Here is a 16,736-nt window from a genome sequence, read left to right on the forward strand (position 1 = left end):
TGTCATAACTTGGCTGTCATTCTCGAACTCTCTCTGTCTCTCTCTCTCTGTCTTTCTCTCTCTGTCTTTCTGTCTCTCTCTCTCTCTGTCTCTCTCTCTCTGTCTTTCTCTCTCTCTGTCTCTCTCGCCCTCCCTCCCCCTCTCAGGGGCGAGTCAGCAGTGCTCAGCTTCGTCAACTGGCTGACGCTGAGTGGAGCCGAGCAGTCGGGACTCCGAGGCCCCTCCACTGAGAACCAGGAGGCCAAGCAGGCGGCCATGCTGTGTATCAAGGTACCCAGGCTGAAGCATCCTCTCCCGCCACTGCGTCTCAGACAACACACCCTTTGGACGGCCGTTGCCGATTGATCCTCTCAATTTCAGTAGGCCACATTCTCAATGTGGTGCGAGGAGGACTTGTACTGACTTGACGAGCTTCCGATTTCCGTGCAGCCTTTTCGAGGCGGTCTTACAATACGCACTCACAATGTGTTCTGTTCTGCCTTCCAGCAATGTGACCCAGAGAAGCTGGTCACTGAGAGTAAATTCCTCCAGTTGGAATCTCTACACGAACTGATGAAGGTAACCTTTTATAGCCACGTGTGCCTGATAAGCCTTTTAAACGAGGGCGAGCCTGTCGAAATGTTAGACTGTGAACGCTGTGTGTGTGTGTGTGTGTGTGTGTCCAGGCCCTGATATCAGTCACACCTGATGAGGAGACCTACGATGAGGAGGACGCTGCCTTCTGTCTGGAAATGCTGCTGCGCATCGTGTTAGAGAACAGGTAAACCACGACCCGTGTGGTGCTCGTGGGTTATCTGGAACATGTGCATGTTCCACACGCATTTCAGAGGTTTCCCACTGGGTCTCCGGGCATCAGTATGAAGTGTGTGTGTGTGTGTCCAGGGACCGCGTGTCGTGTGTGTGGCAGACGGTGCGAGACCACCTGTGCCACCTGTGTGTCCACGCCACCGAGAGCTGCTTCCTGGTGGAGAGGGCTGTGGTCGGACTCCTCCGACTGGCCATCCGCCTGCTGCGACGAGAGGACATCAGCTCTCAGGTACACTCTCACACACTCTCACACACTCACACATATAACATTGTAGAGCACCTGCTTGGCCACGAGCTCTGATTTAGGTTGATGTTGTTTTCCCCTCGGGTCAATAGGCAGTGAAAGTGCTTTGATAAGCCCATCGTGGGGCCATCTGTTTGTAGGTATCATGTGTGTTTGTGAATGACTTGTCCTGTTTTCATCTAGTTCTCTTCCCTATCAGATTTTGAGTACACTTAAACGTGTAATATATAGTTGTTGCTGGTATTCAATTCTTGTACACCTATCTTTGGCATAACATTGCATTCTGTTATTTTTCCCATTTGAAAAGGCTTTAAGAGCGACCTTCTAACAAATATACCCATCCGTTATGCAATGCTCATCGGGGTCAATAGGGCAATCACATAATAAACTAGGCCAATGCCTTCGACCAGGGGATTTGTTTGTAAACTGGGACGGCCTCTTTAGAAATCTTATGTCGCGAGGACGTGAACCCTCAACTTCAGCAGGAATCCGCACGTTGCTTTTCTCAAATTCTCAGAACGTTCTCAGAATCAGCTTGCCAAGTCTGCCTTCACGTACAAACAATGTGTCTGACAGGAGCTTCAGTACACAGGGGCAAGACTAAAATAAGAATACAAAACACATAGATAAGAATAAGTAAAAGATACATGGATAATAAAAAATGAAAACACATGCACAGACACACACATACCCACATACACCCCTACACATACAGTTAGGTCCATAAGTATTTGGACATTGACACAATTTTCATCATTTTGGCTCTGTATACCACCACAATGGATTTAAATGAAACAATCAAGATGTGCTTTAAGTGCAGACTTTCAGTTTTAATTTCAGGGTATTTACATCCAAATCAGGTGAACGGTGTAGGAATTACAACACATTTTATATGTGCCCCCCCTTTTTAAGGGACTAAAAATAATTGGACAAACTAACATAATCATAAATCTAATTGTCACTTTTAATACTTGGTTGCAAATCCTTTGCAGTCAATGACAGCCTGAAGTCTGGAACCCATAGACATCACCAGACGCTGGGTTTCGTCCCTGGTGATGCTCTGCCAGGCCTCTACTGCAACTGTCTTCAGTTCCTGCTTGTTCTTGGGGCATTTTCCCTTCAGTTTTGTCTTTAGCAAGTGAAATGCATGCTCAATTGGATTTAGGTCAGGTGATTGACTTGGCCATTGCAGAACATTCCACTTCTTTGCCTTCTTTCTTCACCAGGGAAAGAATTCTTCTGTCATCCACCACAGTTGTTTTCCGTGGTCTTCCGGGTCTTTTGGTGTTGCTGAGCTCACCAGTGCGTTCTTTCTTTTTAAGAATGTACCAAACAGTTGATTTGGCCACACCTAATGTTTTTGCTATCTCTCTGATAGGTTTGTTTAGATTTTTAAGCCTAACGATGGGTTGCTTCACTGATGGTGACAGCTCTTTGGACTTCATATTGAGAGTTGACAGCAACAGATTCCAAACACAAATACCATACTTGAAATGAACTCTAGACCTTTTATCTGCTCCTTGTCAATGAAATAACGAACTCCCTTTATGAGGGAATAACATACACCTGGCCATGGAACAGCTGAGCAGCCAATTGTCCAATTACTTTTGGTCCCTTAAAAAGGGGGCCACATATAAAATGTATTGTAATTCCTACACCGTTCACCTGTTTTGTTAAATTGTGTCAATGTCCAAATACTTATGGACCTAACTACGTGCCTAGCGCAAGTCGAACGCAATTAGACCCCCTTCCCCCCACCTCTCTTGTACATGTGCAACACTGAGCACGTGACTAAAGAACCGCCCTGTAAACCCCCCCCCCCCCCCCCTCCCCCCAGGTGCTCCTGTCCCTGCGCCTGCTGCTCATGATGAAGCCTCACGTCCTGTCCAGGGTGAGTCGGGAGGTGGCCTACGGCCTCCACGAGCTGCTGAAGACCAACGCCGCCAACATCCACTGCACCGAGCACTGGTACACGCTCTTCTCCCTGCTGGAGTGCATCGGGGCAGGGATCAAACCCCCAGCCTCCTTCCAGATGGCCAGTGCCAACCCCGACCCGGACACAGGTCAGACCACACACATGCACTTTTCCGGGTTTTTTTCTTTTCACATTTCAGTTCAACCCTGTGCACGCGCGCACACGGAACCGGACTCCCAGCTCAGGAATAGCTGGTGGTTTGTGTGTCCCCAGGAGCCCAGTCTGACAGCGAGCTGTCCTCCCACCACCCCAGCGAGGTGAGCCACGAACGCGGCTACACCTCCGACTCGGAGGTCTACACCGAGCACGGCAAGTCCAGGATGCCCCGCTCCATCACCGACGTCGACGTGGCCAGCAGCGGCTGGCTGGTGGTGAGCGGTTATAGAGGACTCACACACGCACACGCATGCTGTTGAACACAAACACATTCCATACAATTGAATTCAAACTCCCGAAGCAGTGCTTTGGTACTTTTATATGATTTCTCGGTCATCTCCGTGAAGTTTATGCCCTTTTATCTAGAAGTGCTAGAGTTTGATCTCTTCGTGACTCGCATGTTGCGCTTTGTGTCGCCAGGTTGGTAAAGATGACCTGGAAAGGCCTTCGTTGGCGACGGCGGTGAGCTCCAAGCCTCTGAACTCTCCGCTGGTGAACCAGTACAGCCTGACCCTGGGCCAGGACATGGGCCAGCACGACACCAAGTCCCTCATCAAGTGCGTGGAGTCGCTGTCCTTCATCGTCAGGGACGCGGCGCACGTCACCCCGGAGAACTTTGAGCTGTGCGTCAAAGCCATCCGCGTGTTTGTGGAGGCCAGCCTGAACGGAGGTACTACTTCCTGTTTCGTACAATGTCGCTTCCTTTTTGTTGGTGAATGCATTGGAAGTTTCTGGTGATTAGATTTTTTTTAAACTTTTTTTTTTTTTTGGGTGGTGGGGGGGGGGGGTTCTATGCGAAGTGTGTTTCTGTTATGACCAATTGTACAAGAAGAAATTGACTTCTTAATAAGTGTTTGGAAGGGGTTCTTGGCAGTACAGTTCTTGCCTCAAGTGACTAGCCTGGTTCAGGGGCTCCTTCACGCCATCCTCACTTTTTAGGAACACTCTCTTCAGAAGACTCTCGCGCCACCTCTCTCTCTCTCTCGCAACTCTCTGTTGCTCTCCCTGGCTTCCCTCTCCCACCCTCCTCATCCTCTCTCTCACTCCTTTTCCTCTCCCTCACTCCTTTCCCCCCTCTCTCTCTGTCCACCGTGTCTGTTTCTGATCTACGGCGCAGTAATGCAGGGATTAGATGGGAAATTGCATTGGTGCACTTTCGCTCTGGCTCTGCTTATGGCTCTTTTCATCACCGGCCCTCATCGCCCCGGGTCCTTGGATACACACTGTCAACACAGCTTTAGACGCGCAAACAATAAAGTTTGGTTGATCAAAGGCCTTAGCTGAGCCTAGCACTGTATTAATCTGTATAGGAACCTAATGGCAGTCAGTCAGTTCTGAAACCTGCTATTAGTGATTTGGGTGATGTTGCCTTTTGTTGCCTGCGAAGGTTCGACGTGAAAGGAATGTTTGGGTAACCCGGAGAACTGTGTGGCACAGGCTGTTTCTTTAAGTCGTACTTAAGTCTTTAGTTGTGAGGGTCTTCAAAGCCAGCGTCTCGTACTAATCCATCCGATTAAGACATCGTCTGCCAAAAGCATCACAAGAATCTGTTGGAATATCCGCATGCATAACAACGATCCTGATCTTTGCAGTACTGGCTTGCAGTTCACCGCAGGGTGACGTTCATTTTTGAATCTCGGATGAAGTGGGGGGGGGATTCAAATGAGCTGCCCTCCCCTCAGGTCTTGAAGGCTTTCCCATTAAGACTATTTGGCACGATAGTGCAGCACTCATCTCTTAGAAATGAGTTCTTCAGAGGCCCGAGCTTTGCCCTTTTCAAAGACCCGAAATCTCTTCTCGGCAGAAGAACTGTCGCCGTCGCCCCCCGAGCTACACAATCCTAGTAGCGAGCTCAGGCTACCGTCCTCCCGCCCGCCCTCCCGTCTCAGCCCGCCCGCTCTGCTCCCTCCCCCCAGGCTTCAGGAGCCACGACAAGAAGAAGAGCCACAAGTACGACTCCTCCAAGTCCCGCCTGAGGAAGAAGGCCGGCGGGGGCGGCCGGGAGAGGGAGGCGGCGCCCCGCCGGGCCAAGGCGTCCAGCCAGCGGCTCTCCCGCGCGCACAGCGAGGACGAGGAGGACGAGGGCGTGCCGGCCAGCTACCACACGGTGTCTTTACAGGTTAGTCAGGATGTAAGTACAGCAGTCCTCTCTAACCTTCTCTACCTTTGTGCCCCGTCTCAGAGGGGTGGGGGGAGCGTTCAGGAAGGCCACATCCAGAGTTGTAGTGATGCTCGTTTGGGGCGGGAAAACATGTTAAAATATTAATATTTATTTAGTATTTTATTTTTGTGGATTGGTGTCAGACAAACGTCTTACTGAATGCTCAGCTAGGCCTACTACCCTGTCTATATCTTTATTACTTTCTGTCTTCTCTACACGGAGCAAGCAGTTTAAAACTGTCTCGTGGAACCGACATCCGTGACTGTCGGGGAAGGTCTGTCCGGAACGGTAGTTTGAACTCTGACCTCTCCTGAATGCTCCCCCAGGTGTGCTGTTCTTCTGGTGTTTGGAATGGGTTAGGGTTGGGGCTGATCTTATATGGGGTGAGGGGTGTAGGTGTTTGCTATTGTTCTCTCTTTAACACTAATGTAAAGGGGCTGAGCAGGGCTGGGCCTGGACGGCTCGACGACAAGCGTTTGGTTGTCATGGCGTTGTCAAGGGATGTCCTACGGGGGGTGTTTGGGGAGAAAAGACTACGTTTACTGTAACTTGTTGACCCATAGTTTTCTGTGGTTACTAAAAGGGGTCGTATTCCAAATACTAACTCCCTCAGAAAGCTTTCAAGTCTCTCCCTCAGTGTATAGTACTCCCTGAAGTGTACTTTAAATCCATCATCAGGCCTCACTCCGTCTGGTGCTAAATCAGCGGTACTACCTGAAAACGGCTATTGAACTGTCACATTCTCTATTAATCAAGCCTCTAAAGAGGGCTGTAAATAAATGAAGTGTCACTCAGTGAAAGCAATACACAGCCATTACACGAATCAATTTGTTCAGAAGCGCTTACAAACCTACAAACACTGCCCCCCCCCCCCCCCCCCCCCCCCCCCCCCTCCACATTGCTTTGACCTGTATTCCGATCCGACATAACGTAACTGTTAACGTGCAATCGTTGGCTCCCCTTCTGGTGCAGCTGTTAGACCTGATGCACACTCTGCACACACGTGCAGCCAGCATCTACAGCTCCTGGGCGGAGGAACAGCGCCACCTGGGGGCGGCCGGCAGGAAGATCGAAGCGGACTCCCAGACCCTGTGGACCAGCTGCTGGTGCCCCCTGCTGCAAGGTCAGCCCCTCCGCCACAACCTGGTCCACCTAGATCAGCGGCCTTCAACCCCGGTCCTCAGGGGGGCCGGCTGTCCTGCATGTTTTAGATGTTTCCCTGGCTTCAACACCCGATTCGAATGAATGGCTCGTTATCAGGCTTCCGCTGAGCTTGGTAACGAGCGTTCATTTGAGACAGGTGTGCCGGCTTCGAGGCCTGAAGGAGAAATCAAGTTGTTTTTGTGGCAAGCAAAAATACGTCGTGACAAAAGCAGCTTTTTTGGGGGGGTGATTCTGTATCCTTAATTTGCTTGTAAACATTTAGCTCCCAGGGTGTTCTCGGAAGAACGGCGTTGCCGCGCCAATCTTGATAACAGCTGTCCCCTCGACGTGTCAAACCCTGTAGGTATCGCCTGGCTGTGCTGTGATGCCCGGAGGCAGGTCCGCATGCAGGCCCTCACCTACCTGCAGAGGGCGCTGTTGGTGCACGACCTGCAAACGTTAGACGCCACCGAGTGGGAATCCTGCTTCAACAAGGTGGGACCCCCTTCTCAACCAAAGGGGTCCGTTATCATAGCCTTCCTTCCGTGGGGACGGTTGATAGTGAAAGCGGTTGTGTGTGTGTGTGTCGCTGCAGGTATTATTCCCCCTGCTCACCAAGCTGCTGGACAACATCAGCCCAGCGGACGTGGGGGGGATGGAGGAGACGAGGATGAGGGCCTGCACCCTCCTCTCCAAGGTGTGGATCACTCCTCCACGTCACGGCCGTCATCCGTCAGGGACGCCTTGTGCTTTCCTGTCGATATAGACCCGTCCCTTTCCAAATGGCCTGTCGATCTGATTCCCATTTGTATGACATGCGTCGCACAAAGAATTCCACGCTCATTCACTATAGTCTTTGTACTCTGTGCGAAGAACTTCACAGAAACAAACCACCAACCCCCCCCACCCTGCAACTTCACTTCCAGACGCCCGCTGCACATGAGCACGGCCTCGGTCACGTAACGTGGTTAAACCACGTCCCTTAACACAACCATACCAACCCCGGTCTCCTCTCCCCCCCCCCTCCAGGTGTTCCTGCAGCACCTGTCCCCCCTGCTGTCTCTGCCCACCTTCGCTGCCCTCTGGCTCACCATCTTGGACTTCATGGACAAGTACATGCACGCTGGCTCCAGCGACCTGCTGGTGAGTCATGTGATTCCGATTACAGTCGGTATTAGATTTGGGGGATGTCGGTGGGTTCAGTTTTCTACAGGCAGTTGTTTTGCTCTGTGTGTACCTCTACATGCCGTCCTCGTTCGTCGATTTTGTTTTCCGTTGCATGCAGTGCTCCGTCGAGCATAAACTGCCACGCATTTCTCTCTCATGGCAACGTCATGAACGCCCTCTTCCATTACCGTCAGCAAGTTGTCCATGAGAATGTATGTTCACTTTCTCTTTTTCTCGCCCCCAGTTGGAGGCTATCCCAGAGTCCCTGAAGAACATGCTGCTTGTGATGGACACAGCCGGCATCTTCCACTGCGCCGACTCTCGAACCGGCTACTCCGACCTCTGGGAGATCACCTGGGAGCGCATCGACTGCTTCCTGCCCCACCTCCGCGAAGAGCTCTTCAAACAGACCGTCATACCAGGTACTGGCAGGGACGCCCTGTACAGACACATCAAGCACTCAACCCAAAATAGCTGTCAGGGCTCTGAAACGGAGATGTAAATTGGAGTAAGGACCAGGGATTGGCCATTGGAATAAGTGAATACTTTCAAGGAAAATGCATTTTACATTTACATTTTTAGTCATTTAGCAGACGCTCTTATCCAGAGCGACTTACAGTAAATACAGGGACATTCCCCTGAGGCAAGTAGGGTGAAGTGCCTTGCCCAAGGACACAACGTCAGTTGGCATGACCGGGAATTGAACTGGCAACCTTCGGATTACTAGCCCGATTCCTTCACCGCTCAGCCACCTGATGCATCCCAAGAATAGGATGCCGTGTCTGTGGACCGTTCTCAGCAGGGGAAAGAACTGGATGAATCAGATGACAGGAGTGATGCAGCAAGACTGTGTCCTCCTGGTGTGACGTTGATTTGCGGTGAAAAGGTTAAGCGATATTGAAGCACCGAGGAGAATGGAAACCAGTTAGCGGAGCGCTTTGCAGTAGAACTGGAATCTTCCGGGTCTTGCCGCGACGCAAAATTATTCAGACTGCATGTGAACATGGTTGTAAATCCCCGCGTTGTCGCCACTATCGCTGTTTTCCCCGCTGTAGGAAGAGTGTGAAGTTTGACAGCCGTTTTCTCTGTGCGTCATTAGAAGCGGTGCAAAGTGGTCCTGTGGATCCTGCCCAGCCAACCCCGGCCTCCCCTCCCCCAGCCCAGGCACCCTCCCCGGGCCCTGGGCCCATGCCAGTGCCAGCTGCTCCAGCAGAGCCAAAGATCTCCAGTAGACCAGAGTCGCCCCAGGAGCAGCCGCCACCCAGTGCCAATGGTAATGTCTTTATGGCAGGTCAATTCAGAATTTTGGGTTCAAAGTTTTATGTTTTACTAAGATGCAATTGTGGTTCAACTCTGTCATTTTCGCTGTGTCATCATTTTTTCCTCCCCCCCTTTTTTCCGTGTTTTTTTTTTCATTTTCTTTCAGGAACAGACCGCACATCTCCGGTGCCCCCCTTGACTCCACCCATGCACTCCCCTCCCAAGATGCCCCCTTCCCAGGTCCACTCCCCCATGAGCCAGCCCCCCACCCCCATGAGCCAGTCCCCCTTCATCCTGCAGCCTCTGGCCTCACCTCTCCAGGTGGGCGTGCCCCCCATGTCCCTCCCCATCATTCTGAACCCCGCCCTCATCGAGGCCACCTCCCCTGTACCCTTGCTCCCCGCCCCTCGGCCCACTGACCCAGCTGACACCTCCGAGGTCAAATAAAGCCGCGCCTCCCCTCCGCCCTCTTCTAAAAAACCATGGTTATCCCCACTGCGCCCCTAAGTAGGCCCCACCCTGATTACCTCAGATACAGAGAGAGACCCTGGACTTGCATGGTCAACTCGTCTCAGATCTACAGAAGTAGTAGCTTAAATCTCAAAGTCTCCTCGCTTTGTTGACCCACAGAGCTTGCTGTCCTTCAATAGTCTTCTTCAGAAACATTAAGAATCAATATTTAGGAGATACATGTGCGTTAGGGACAAACACTGTTTAAAGCTATATTCTGTCTTTTGACTTACATCCGTCAAGTCAGATTTAGCTTGAGAATATGAAGATCACTACATTGCAAGTATGCCTGTGCTTCATGTAAAATCTAGAGGTTTCTGACAGGGTGAGTCCTTGCTAACTTGGTTTTTAGGTACAGTACTGCATGTTTCCTGAATAGGATGTACAGTGATGAATTTTAGTCCAAATGTATCAGGGGCACTGTGTCTTAAAGTATGTAATTATTGCTGTCATCTCATACAACTGAGGGTCTGAAGTCAAATGTACAGTAATATAAAAAACAAAAACAAATAGTCTATATTTCCAATCTAGAGTATTTGATCTGAGAGTGTTTGAGAAAGAATTGTATTGTATATTGTTATGTCCAAAGACGTCGAATACGGCATGTACTTTACTAATATCGACTTAGTTCAAAGTTTTGTTTTAATTAACCTGATTGACCTTATTTGCCCCCGAGAACAACAATGTCACCTTACTTAGTTTGGGCATACCCAAATGGTGTACGTACGTACAGAAGGCAGCATTTGAAAGATAGATTTGAGATAAGACAGGGGATGACATTGGCACCCTCTCCTAAACATTCCGAATCTTAGCCTGTCCTGGACTGTTGGTTTGCTGGAGACAGTCTACATGTTCATATACATGTGTCAGTTTTTATGGAGAAGCAAGAAGTTTCTTTGGGAGAGTCTTACAATGAGATTATTTACAGAGTACAGTGCTTATGTCGTATGAGGGTATTTTTGTCACATTTGTGTAACTAGATCCATTGAGTCATCGTGTCTCCAAAGGACCTAAGAAACTCATTGCCATATTGAGTTTCCTTAAACAGGATTCCACCATAAATCTAGTCTTGGAGCTTCATGTTTTACTTTCAAACGGCTTTTGGGATAATTGTAGTCAAGTGTATTTGGAAGGTCTAAAATCAGAACTTGATTATGAAAAGTATTCTTCCAGGTGATTTGACCACATTGAGTTGTGCAGTACATTAATTGATCAGAGAAAGCATACCTGGGGTGGAAAATGGAGCTTTATGATTGAATACCCAAACTTTGTGTGTACTGGAGTACTGTGTGACGATGGAACAGGTAGTTGTAAAAGCATTCAGTCTCTTCTTCAGGTTTCTTTTTGGAGAAACCTCAACCTTGTTTGAAACCGCCTATAGTCACAGCTTTGCTCTTGAACAGGTCTCCTATCAGTCTAGAATATGATGTTATTTATTCCATTAGGAATGGGGAACTGGAGAAGATTATAGGTTGAATCACAGTCAGGTCAACTGCATCTTGGTCAGGTAACATCATTCTACACATCCATTGCCTTATGTCAGAGAGATGGGGATAGCTGTTCATCGACACAACCACATTACAAAGTCTCTTTGTAAGCCGTTTGTTCATTTGTTGTACTGCTTTGTTAGAAGCTAATTTTGCGTGGACAGGAAATTAAATGAATATAATGTATATATAATGAAAGGTAATGTACTTTTTACAATGTAATAAATATAATGTAAAGATACCTTGCTGTAATATTGCTGTTTTTACCCAATTTGAATGGTTTGGTTGAGGGAATTACTTATTTACTTTTTTGCTTCTTATTTCATTCGATAATTTATCTGTATACAATGGTAACAACGCTAACACTTCATTTTCTTCAGAGAGATGTACCAATAGAGAGGTGGATGTGAGTCATTTGAAAGGAGTCCCAAGATGTGTTGGAAAGTCAGGCCTCAATCTGTGGTGTAAAACATCTGGATTTTTATTTCAAAGCAGAATGAGAAACACTCATTTTTTTTAGTAAACTAACTGTATCAGAAACTACAGAGGGAATCTGGCCGCAAAAACAACCGTCAAAAATTGTTGTCTTTGTTGGACATGGAATGTAAAAACAACAATGGGTAAATAAGAAGTCAGAACAACAAGCCATGGGGATAAAGTTACTCTAGTCTAAAAAGAATGCCATCATAAAAGGACAGTGTAACATAAATTCATACAGTACTTCACTCACAAAGTTTTTTTTTTTTCTTTTTCCTTAACCTTCCCAGGCTGGGTCCACATCATAACAATGCCTACTCACATGACCTTCCATTGACCTATACCAGATGTAAAGAACAAAACCCACCTGAAATACAACTGCAACCTGTTAAAAAAACAAAAAAAAAAACACCCCAAACCGAGCTCCTTCTTTTTTGCAGACTCTTCTTCACTTGGCATCCAGCTTGGCCATTTCCTGAAGATATATTCCGATACTCTCGCTGTCAAATAGTACAAAGTAAATGTTTTTCAGAGAGGAGGTGGTGGCGGACACAAAATGGCTGGAGATGGCCTTGAGGATCAGCTGGGCAGCCATCTGCTTTGGAAAGCCGTTCCTGAGCCGGGGCAAGAGATGCACACATGTTGTTTAGGGACGTATGTTGTTAAGACACAGGTTTCGTTTAACATCTACTTTTCAATCGGGACACTTGACCATTACCCAAGTACATCATAATTGACATGCAGCACATCAACAACAGTCACGGGAAAATGGAGTTATGCCATTGTTCAAATGTATTCTTTTAAGGATGCTACTGTGGGGATAAATGGAAGGTGTAATCAGTAGAAGTCTCACCGGCCAGCAGGAAGGGAGGGGAAGGCCACAGATTTGAGCTTCTTCTCCTCGGCGGCGGAAAGGCAGTTCTTGACAGTCTTCTCCAGCTGGTCCTCGCACTTCTCGGAGCCCCACTGGGGGACGTTACAGTGGATCACAAAGCGGGCCGCCATCCCAGTGGCCTGGCTCACAGCAACTACAAAACACCAGACAGATTTGTGAGGTTCAGGATAACCGCTCGCGGCTTGCGACCTGTGCTGACGTCGGTATATTGGGTCAAATGGACGTTTTTTCCCATTCAATTCATCACCATTGTTTAACCCTGTGTATGCTTTTGTGTTGGTTTTCCCATACCTGATGCTACCTCTAGAGGCCCTTGTGCTTTCCGCAGGTCTTTTACTGCGTCCTGGAACTCCCGACCCCCTGCCTTCTCCAGAGCGGTCCCTTCGGACAGAAAACGGGTGAGCGCTACAGAACTGGCTTTTTTATGTCGAGGCTAATCTTGAACATCATGACCATGACAGGGGTCCTCACCCACGCCTTCTTTAAGGTCCATCTCTGCATTTGTTGGGTTGATGATGCCTTCCACTTTGATACTTCCAATTTTACTGATTTCACTCTCTGTTAGTGAAAGCTGTTAACATGGGGCAAGGAGTTAAAGAACTGCCAATAAGAAAAGTACCTCTGTACACAAAGCAACACTTCTTTGTAGTTTTGGACCGACTGAGCTTCCTTTGTACAAAAGTTTACCTTCTGTCCGAGGAACAGGCTTTTCGCTGACAGGATTGTGAACCCATCGCCTGGTCCATCTTCCACAGTTGAGTTGGCTACAACCTCTTTGTCGTTTTCTGTGCTCTTCTTTGCAGGGTGGGGAAAAGGTAGCACAAGTAAATATCTCCTCTATCGCCGCTTGACCATGGAATATCATCATATAGGGCAGTGGTTCCCAACCCTGGTCCTCAGGGCACGCTGTCCTGCATGTTTTAGATGTTTCCCTCATGAATGGTCATAAGCAGGATTCTGTAGAGGTGGATAACGACCCATTCATTTCAATCAGGTGTGTTGGAGCAGATCTAAATTCTAAAACAGGCAGGACAGGATGCCCTGAGGACCAGGTTTGGGAACCACTCATATAGGGAACACTAGCCTACCCTTGCTTTGCGGCCTGGTTTGCCTTTTCCTTTTTTGATGGAGGGTTTCTTGATGCTCTTGACGCGTGCCTCCCTTTTCTCGGGCACTGTGACCTGGGTGTCTACCTTCACCCGGCCCCCCCTCTTCTTGGACAGGAGCTCTGGGTGGATCCGGGGCAGGACCCCACCGTTCGATATGGTCACCCCACGGAGAAGCTGACAGACGACAAATACTACTAGGTCACATATTGGACTATATTATCTTTCGACCAGCTCCTTTGAGAAACGACTATACTTTGAATCTGAGAGAATGGATGTTATGCGCTTATTGCTAAAGTTGCCTCGCCACCAATCAAAATGTTAAACATACTGCGGGCTTAGTGTGAATGTGAGGTGTACAGGTGTACATCAGGTTAACTGCAAAGCAGAAGCATTTGACGCCAAGTGAAACCCTACCCGGTCCACACACACCATATGGTGTCTACTGAAACAATGGGTTTCTTTTGGTCATTATACTTTCATGTTGCATTTCCATTACTGGGTTGTATTAAAAAGTTATTTCCGACGGACATATATTTTAATATTATTGACTATAATGAACATCAATAATGTTTTGTTTGTGAATGTAAGAACATTAAGTAAGAAGTTGAACTATACAAACATTTGGATTCCACAGTTAATTAAGCAACTCTCTTAAAGGGCCTTCATTTGGAGGTAGGAGGAAACGAGACAGCTCACAGTGTGATACTATATAGTACTAAAATAGTCAGTGTCAAAAGCTTGACATTTCTCGACTGAAACCCATTAAAACACCTACTTCAAAAATAATAAGCACTGTTGCCTGTACATGTGATTGTTACCTGGTTGAGCTCCTCGTCATTAGCTACTGCCAGCTTGATGTGCCGCGGCGTTATTCTGCCTTTCTTGTTGTCCCTCGCTGCATTGCCAGCCAACTCCAGGATTTCAGCTAAAACACACAAAAACACATACAAATACACAGCAACACAACTCCTGTTTAGGCTGGACAGCCAGAAAGGGCACCCACCTGCCAGGTATTCGATGACAGCCGCCATGTAGACAGGGGCCCCCATGCCGATGCGGTACTTGTGGGTCCCTGTACGGAGGTAACGCATCATCCTCCCCACGGGGAAGATGACCCCTGCTCGGGCGGAGCGGGACAGCTTGGTGGTCTTCTTCTTCCCTCCTCGGGCCGACATCCTGCCTCAGCTTGCTCTGAGTGGACAGGAGTCATGGTTGGTTTTTAGACAGTAGAGGGAAAATTGACATTGAGCATGCAATTTTGGTGTCATGGTTACCAATTGCTGTTTGCCGGGTGGCACGTACATGCAAGTAAAATCTTTTGTTTGTAAGTGCAAAGCAGTTGAGTTGTAAACCATTAACATTGGACAACCATTGCAAAATGTGATTCTAAACTGTTTTAAAAGGGGCAAGCACACCACATATCGATGTGCTTATGCACACACAAAACAAGACTGCGATCTGAACCTATTCGCTACAGCAGGATATTGTCCTCATGCAACCTAGGAAATAAGTTAAGATACTCACTATCTTGTCATGGACTTGTCATTACTCATGCAAAGCTGATCAATTGTATTCAGTTGATAACATTTTAATTAATATGCACGGTTAATTCAATCCAATAACTAAGTATTCCATTAGTAAACCTTTGCACATTATGAACAAACATCAATATGTTTTTCAAAGTAAACTAGCAATTATGTCAGTGTAATTTAGGATCCATGTAATAAAAATGAAAGTGCATGGTACAGATGTCTGGAAATGGTTGCATCTCCTTCACAGCTCCATGGCCTCGAGGGGTTACATGTAAACAAACTCAAGAGCACTGCACTCTGCAAGGGTGTCCTGCAGAACGGTCACGAAAATAGCCTCGAGCGACTACACTACAACGTCGTGTTTTATTTTGCTCGAGAAATTGAAAAAACGAATCGTGCCACCTACTGTACAGTCTAACAATTTAGACACACAGACATTTAATGTTTCCTCATAAACGTTTAGAATAACACACACCAACCCATATGAATAAAGTACATCAAGAATATTCTACAATATTTAGAAAGAGTAAGGACGTCTAAAATAGACATGCTATTCTGCAGAAAAAAAGGCCTCGCTGGTACGTGCGTTTTTCGGATAGGCTGCGCGTATCGAAACGGATCGCACACCTTTCTTATCAACGACGGGGTTCGCTTGGTCGCTTGTCAAACAATACGTCGGTTATTCTAGACATGCAGAGTCGTGGACATATGGCCGAAACCTTTCTTTAAAACTGTTGCTCCCATGTTCACGCTACAACCCCCATTTTGTTTTCAATCCATTGGATGTGTAATCTCATCAGACATGGAAAGTAGCTTTCCTTTCGGAGACGCAGTTCGCCACGAAACGCATGAATCCGGATATGCGTAAGCGTAAAAATCCCCAAGTTTCTACCTGTTTGTCCTCCTTTTGAACGAATCAGTGCTGGCTTGTGATTCTGTTAGAAAAATCCCCGAGGAATAGATGTATTCTCTTCTCCTTGTGCGTATCCTGTTCCTAAAAAAAAACTACAGCCAGAACCGCCGTACAATCATTGGAGGCAGGCTCTATGCTACTGATGCTGCAAAGGGGAAAAATTCAGTACACGGAAAAATAGAATGAAAACGCCCCCCTAACATGGCTTCAAGGGGAGAAGAATGTTGGTTGAAAGGAACGCGATGTGCTTCGAGATAAAACTACGTTTGGCGATTTTACCGTAAAAATACATTTAAATGTGACCAATATACCTGTTTATGAAAAAATTGTATAGTAATTTATTAAGACACCTTTGCTCTGCCAATTGGCTTGGCTGCTGTAATTCAAAACGACAGCCCACATACAATTCACAAAATCTTGTTATGACCAGGTATGTCCTTCAGTCTAAGGGGCTAACCATTTATGGCAGGTTTAGTGTCAGGTAACCCATTAGAGCATATTACTAGATGTTGCTTTAATATATATAAAATATATATTTTGGTTGTCACAATATCATCATCTACTTATTATAACATGAGGACAAGACCCAGACTAAAGGGAATTAATTAAGGCAGCTAAAAGCAGTTTATACTTGGCTGTGCAACTGGCTGTTTCACACATCAAAGGTAATTCACAAGGGACTTGGCTGTCGGATATGAGCCAATCAGTGCACTTGACTCCATCTCTGATCTGTCAAACCCAATAGACAAATGAACGGTGATGCCAACAATCTCCTTTATTTCACTGGCAGATATTAGCTTTATTTGTCTTTTTCAATAATCATGTCATACCCAATTTCTATTTCAGTCACATTAAACAATGTTTAATGTTGAGGTTAATATAAATTTATGTGAATGCCAG

General features: G+C 47.2%; 2 protein-coding genes across 6 annotated transcripts in view; one reads left to right on the plus strand and one right to left on the minus strand.

Annotated features, from left to right (window-relative positions):
• Positions 1 to 11,140, plus strand: part of gbf1 (golgi brefeldin A resistant guanine nucleotide exchange factor 1) — a 57,406-nt gene extending 46,266 nt beyond the window's left edge. For 3 of the 4 annotated variants that reach the window (XM_067235992.1, XM_067235994.1, XM_067235991.1), the window contains 15 exons: positions 147 to 270; positions 487 to 558; positions 666 to 760; positions 883 to 1,036; positions 2,889 to 3,114; positions 3,240 to 3,397; positions 3,603 to 3,852; positions 5,099 to 5,313; positions 6,316 to 6,466; positions 6,851 to 6,981; positions 7,082 to 7,183; positions 7,516 to 7,629; positions 7,898 to 8,075; positions 8,753 to 8,926; positions 9,080 to 11,140. In XM_067235992.1, the coding sequence (XP_067092093.1) occupies positions 147 to 270; positions 487 to 558; positions 666 to 760; positions 883 to 1,036; positions 2,889 to 3,114; positions 3,240 to 3,397; positions 3,603 to 3,852; positions 5,099 to 5,313; positions 6,316 to 6,466; positions 6,851 to 6,981; positions 7,082 to 7,183; positions 7,516 to 7,629; positions 7,898 to 8,075; positions 8,753 to 8,926; positions 9,080 to 9,360 (2,425 nt within the window). In that variant the 3' untranslated portion in view covers positions 9,361 to 11,140. The remainder of the gene's footprint in view (positions 1 to 146; positions 271 to 486; positions 559 to 665; positions 761 to 882; positions 1,037 to 2,888; positions 3,115 to 3,239; positions 3,398 to 3,602; positions 3,853 to 5,098; positions 5,314 to 6,315; positions 6,467 to 6,850; positions 6,982 to 7,081; positions 7,184 to 7,515; positions 7,630 to 7,897; positions 8,076 to 8,752; positions 8,927 to 9,079) is intronic. The other variant, XM_067235993.1, reaches the window with a different exon arrangement.
• A 228-nt stretch (positions 11,141 to 11,368) lies between these two features.
• Positions 11,369 to 15,950, minus strand: macroh2a2 (macroH2A.2 histone). Of its 2 annotated transcripts, none has more exons than XM_067236279.1 (9): positions 15,816 to 15,950; positions 14,395 to 14,582; positions 14,210 to 14,316; positions 13,371 to 13,565; positions 12,970 to 13,074; positions 12,754 to 12,853; positions 12,574 to 12,663; positions 12,241 to 12,415; positions 11,369 to 12,001 (listed from the first exon to the last, which is right to left on the minus strand). In XM_067236279.1, exons 2-9 carry the CDS (start codon positions 14,564 to 14,566, stop codon positions 11,836 to 11,838), a joined length of 1,110 nt encoding a protein of 369 aa, XP_067092380.1. In that variant the 5' UTR covers positions 14,567 to 14,582; positions 15,816 to 15,950; the 3' UTR covers positions 11,369 to 11,835. The 2 variants fall into 2 exon arrangements, with proteins under 2 accessions (XP_067092380.1, XP_067092379.1); XM_067236278.1 differs by having other exon boundaries at positions 12,970 to 13,077.
• Positions 15,951 to 16,736: the final 786 nt, after the last annotated feature.

The sequence above is a fragment of the Osmerus mordax genome, chromosome 5 (genome assembly GCF_038355195.1).
Source record: "Osmerus mordax isolate fOsmMor3 chromosome 5, fOsmMor3.pri, whole genome shotgun sequence".
NCBI classification, from domain to species: Eukaryota; Metazoa; Chordata; class Actinopteri; order Osmeriformes; family Osmeridae; genus Osmerus; species Osmerus mordax.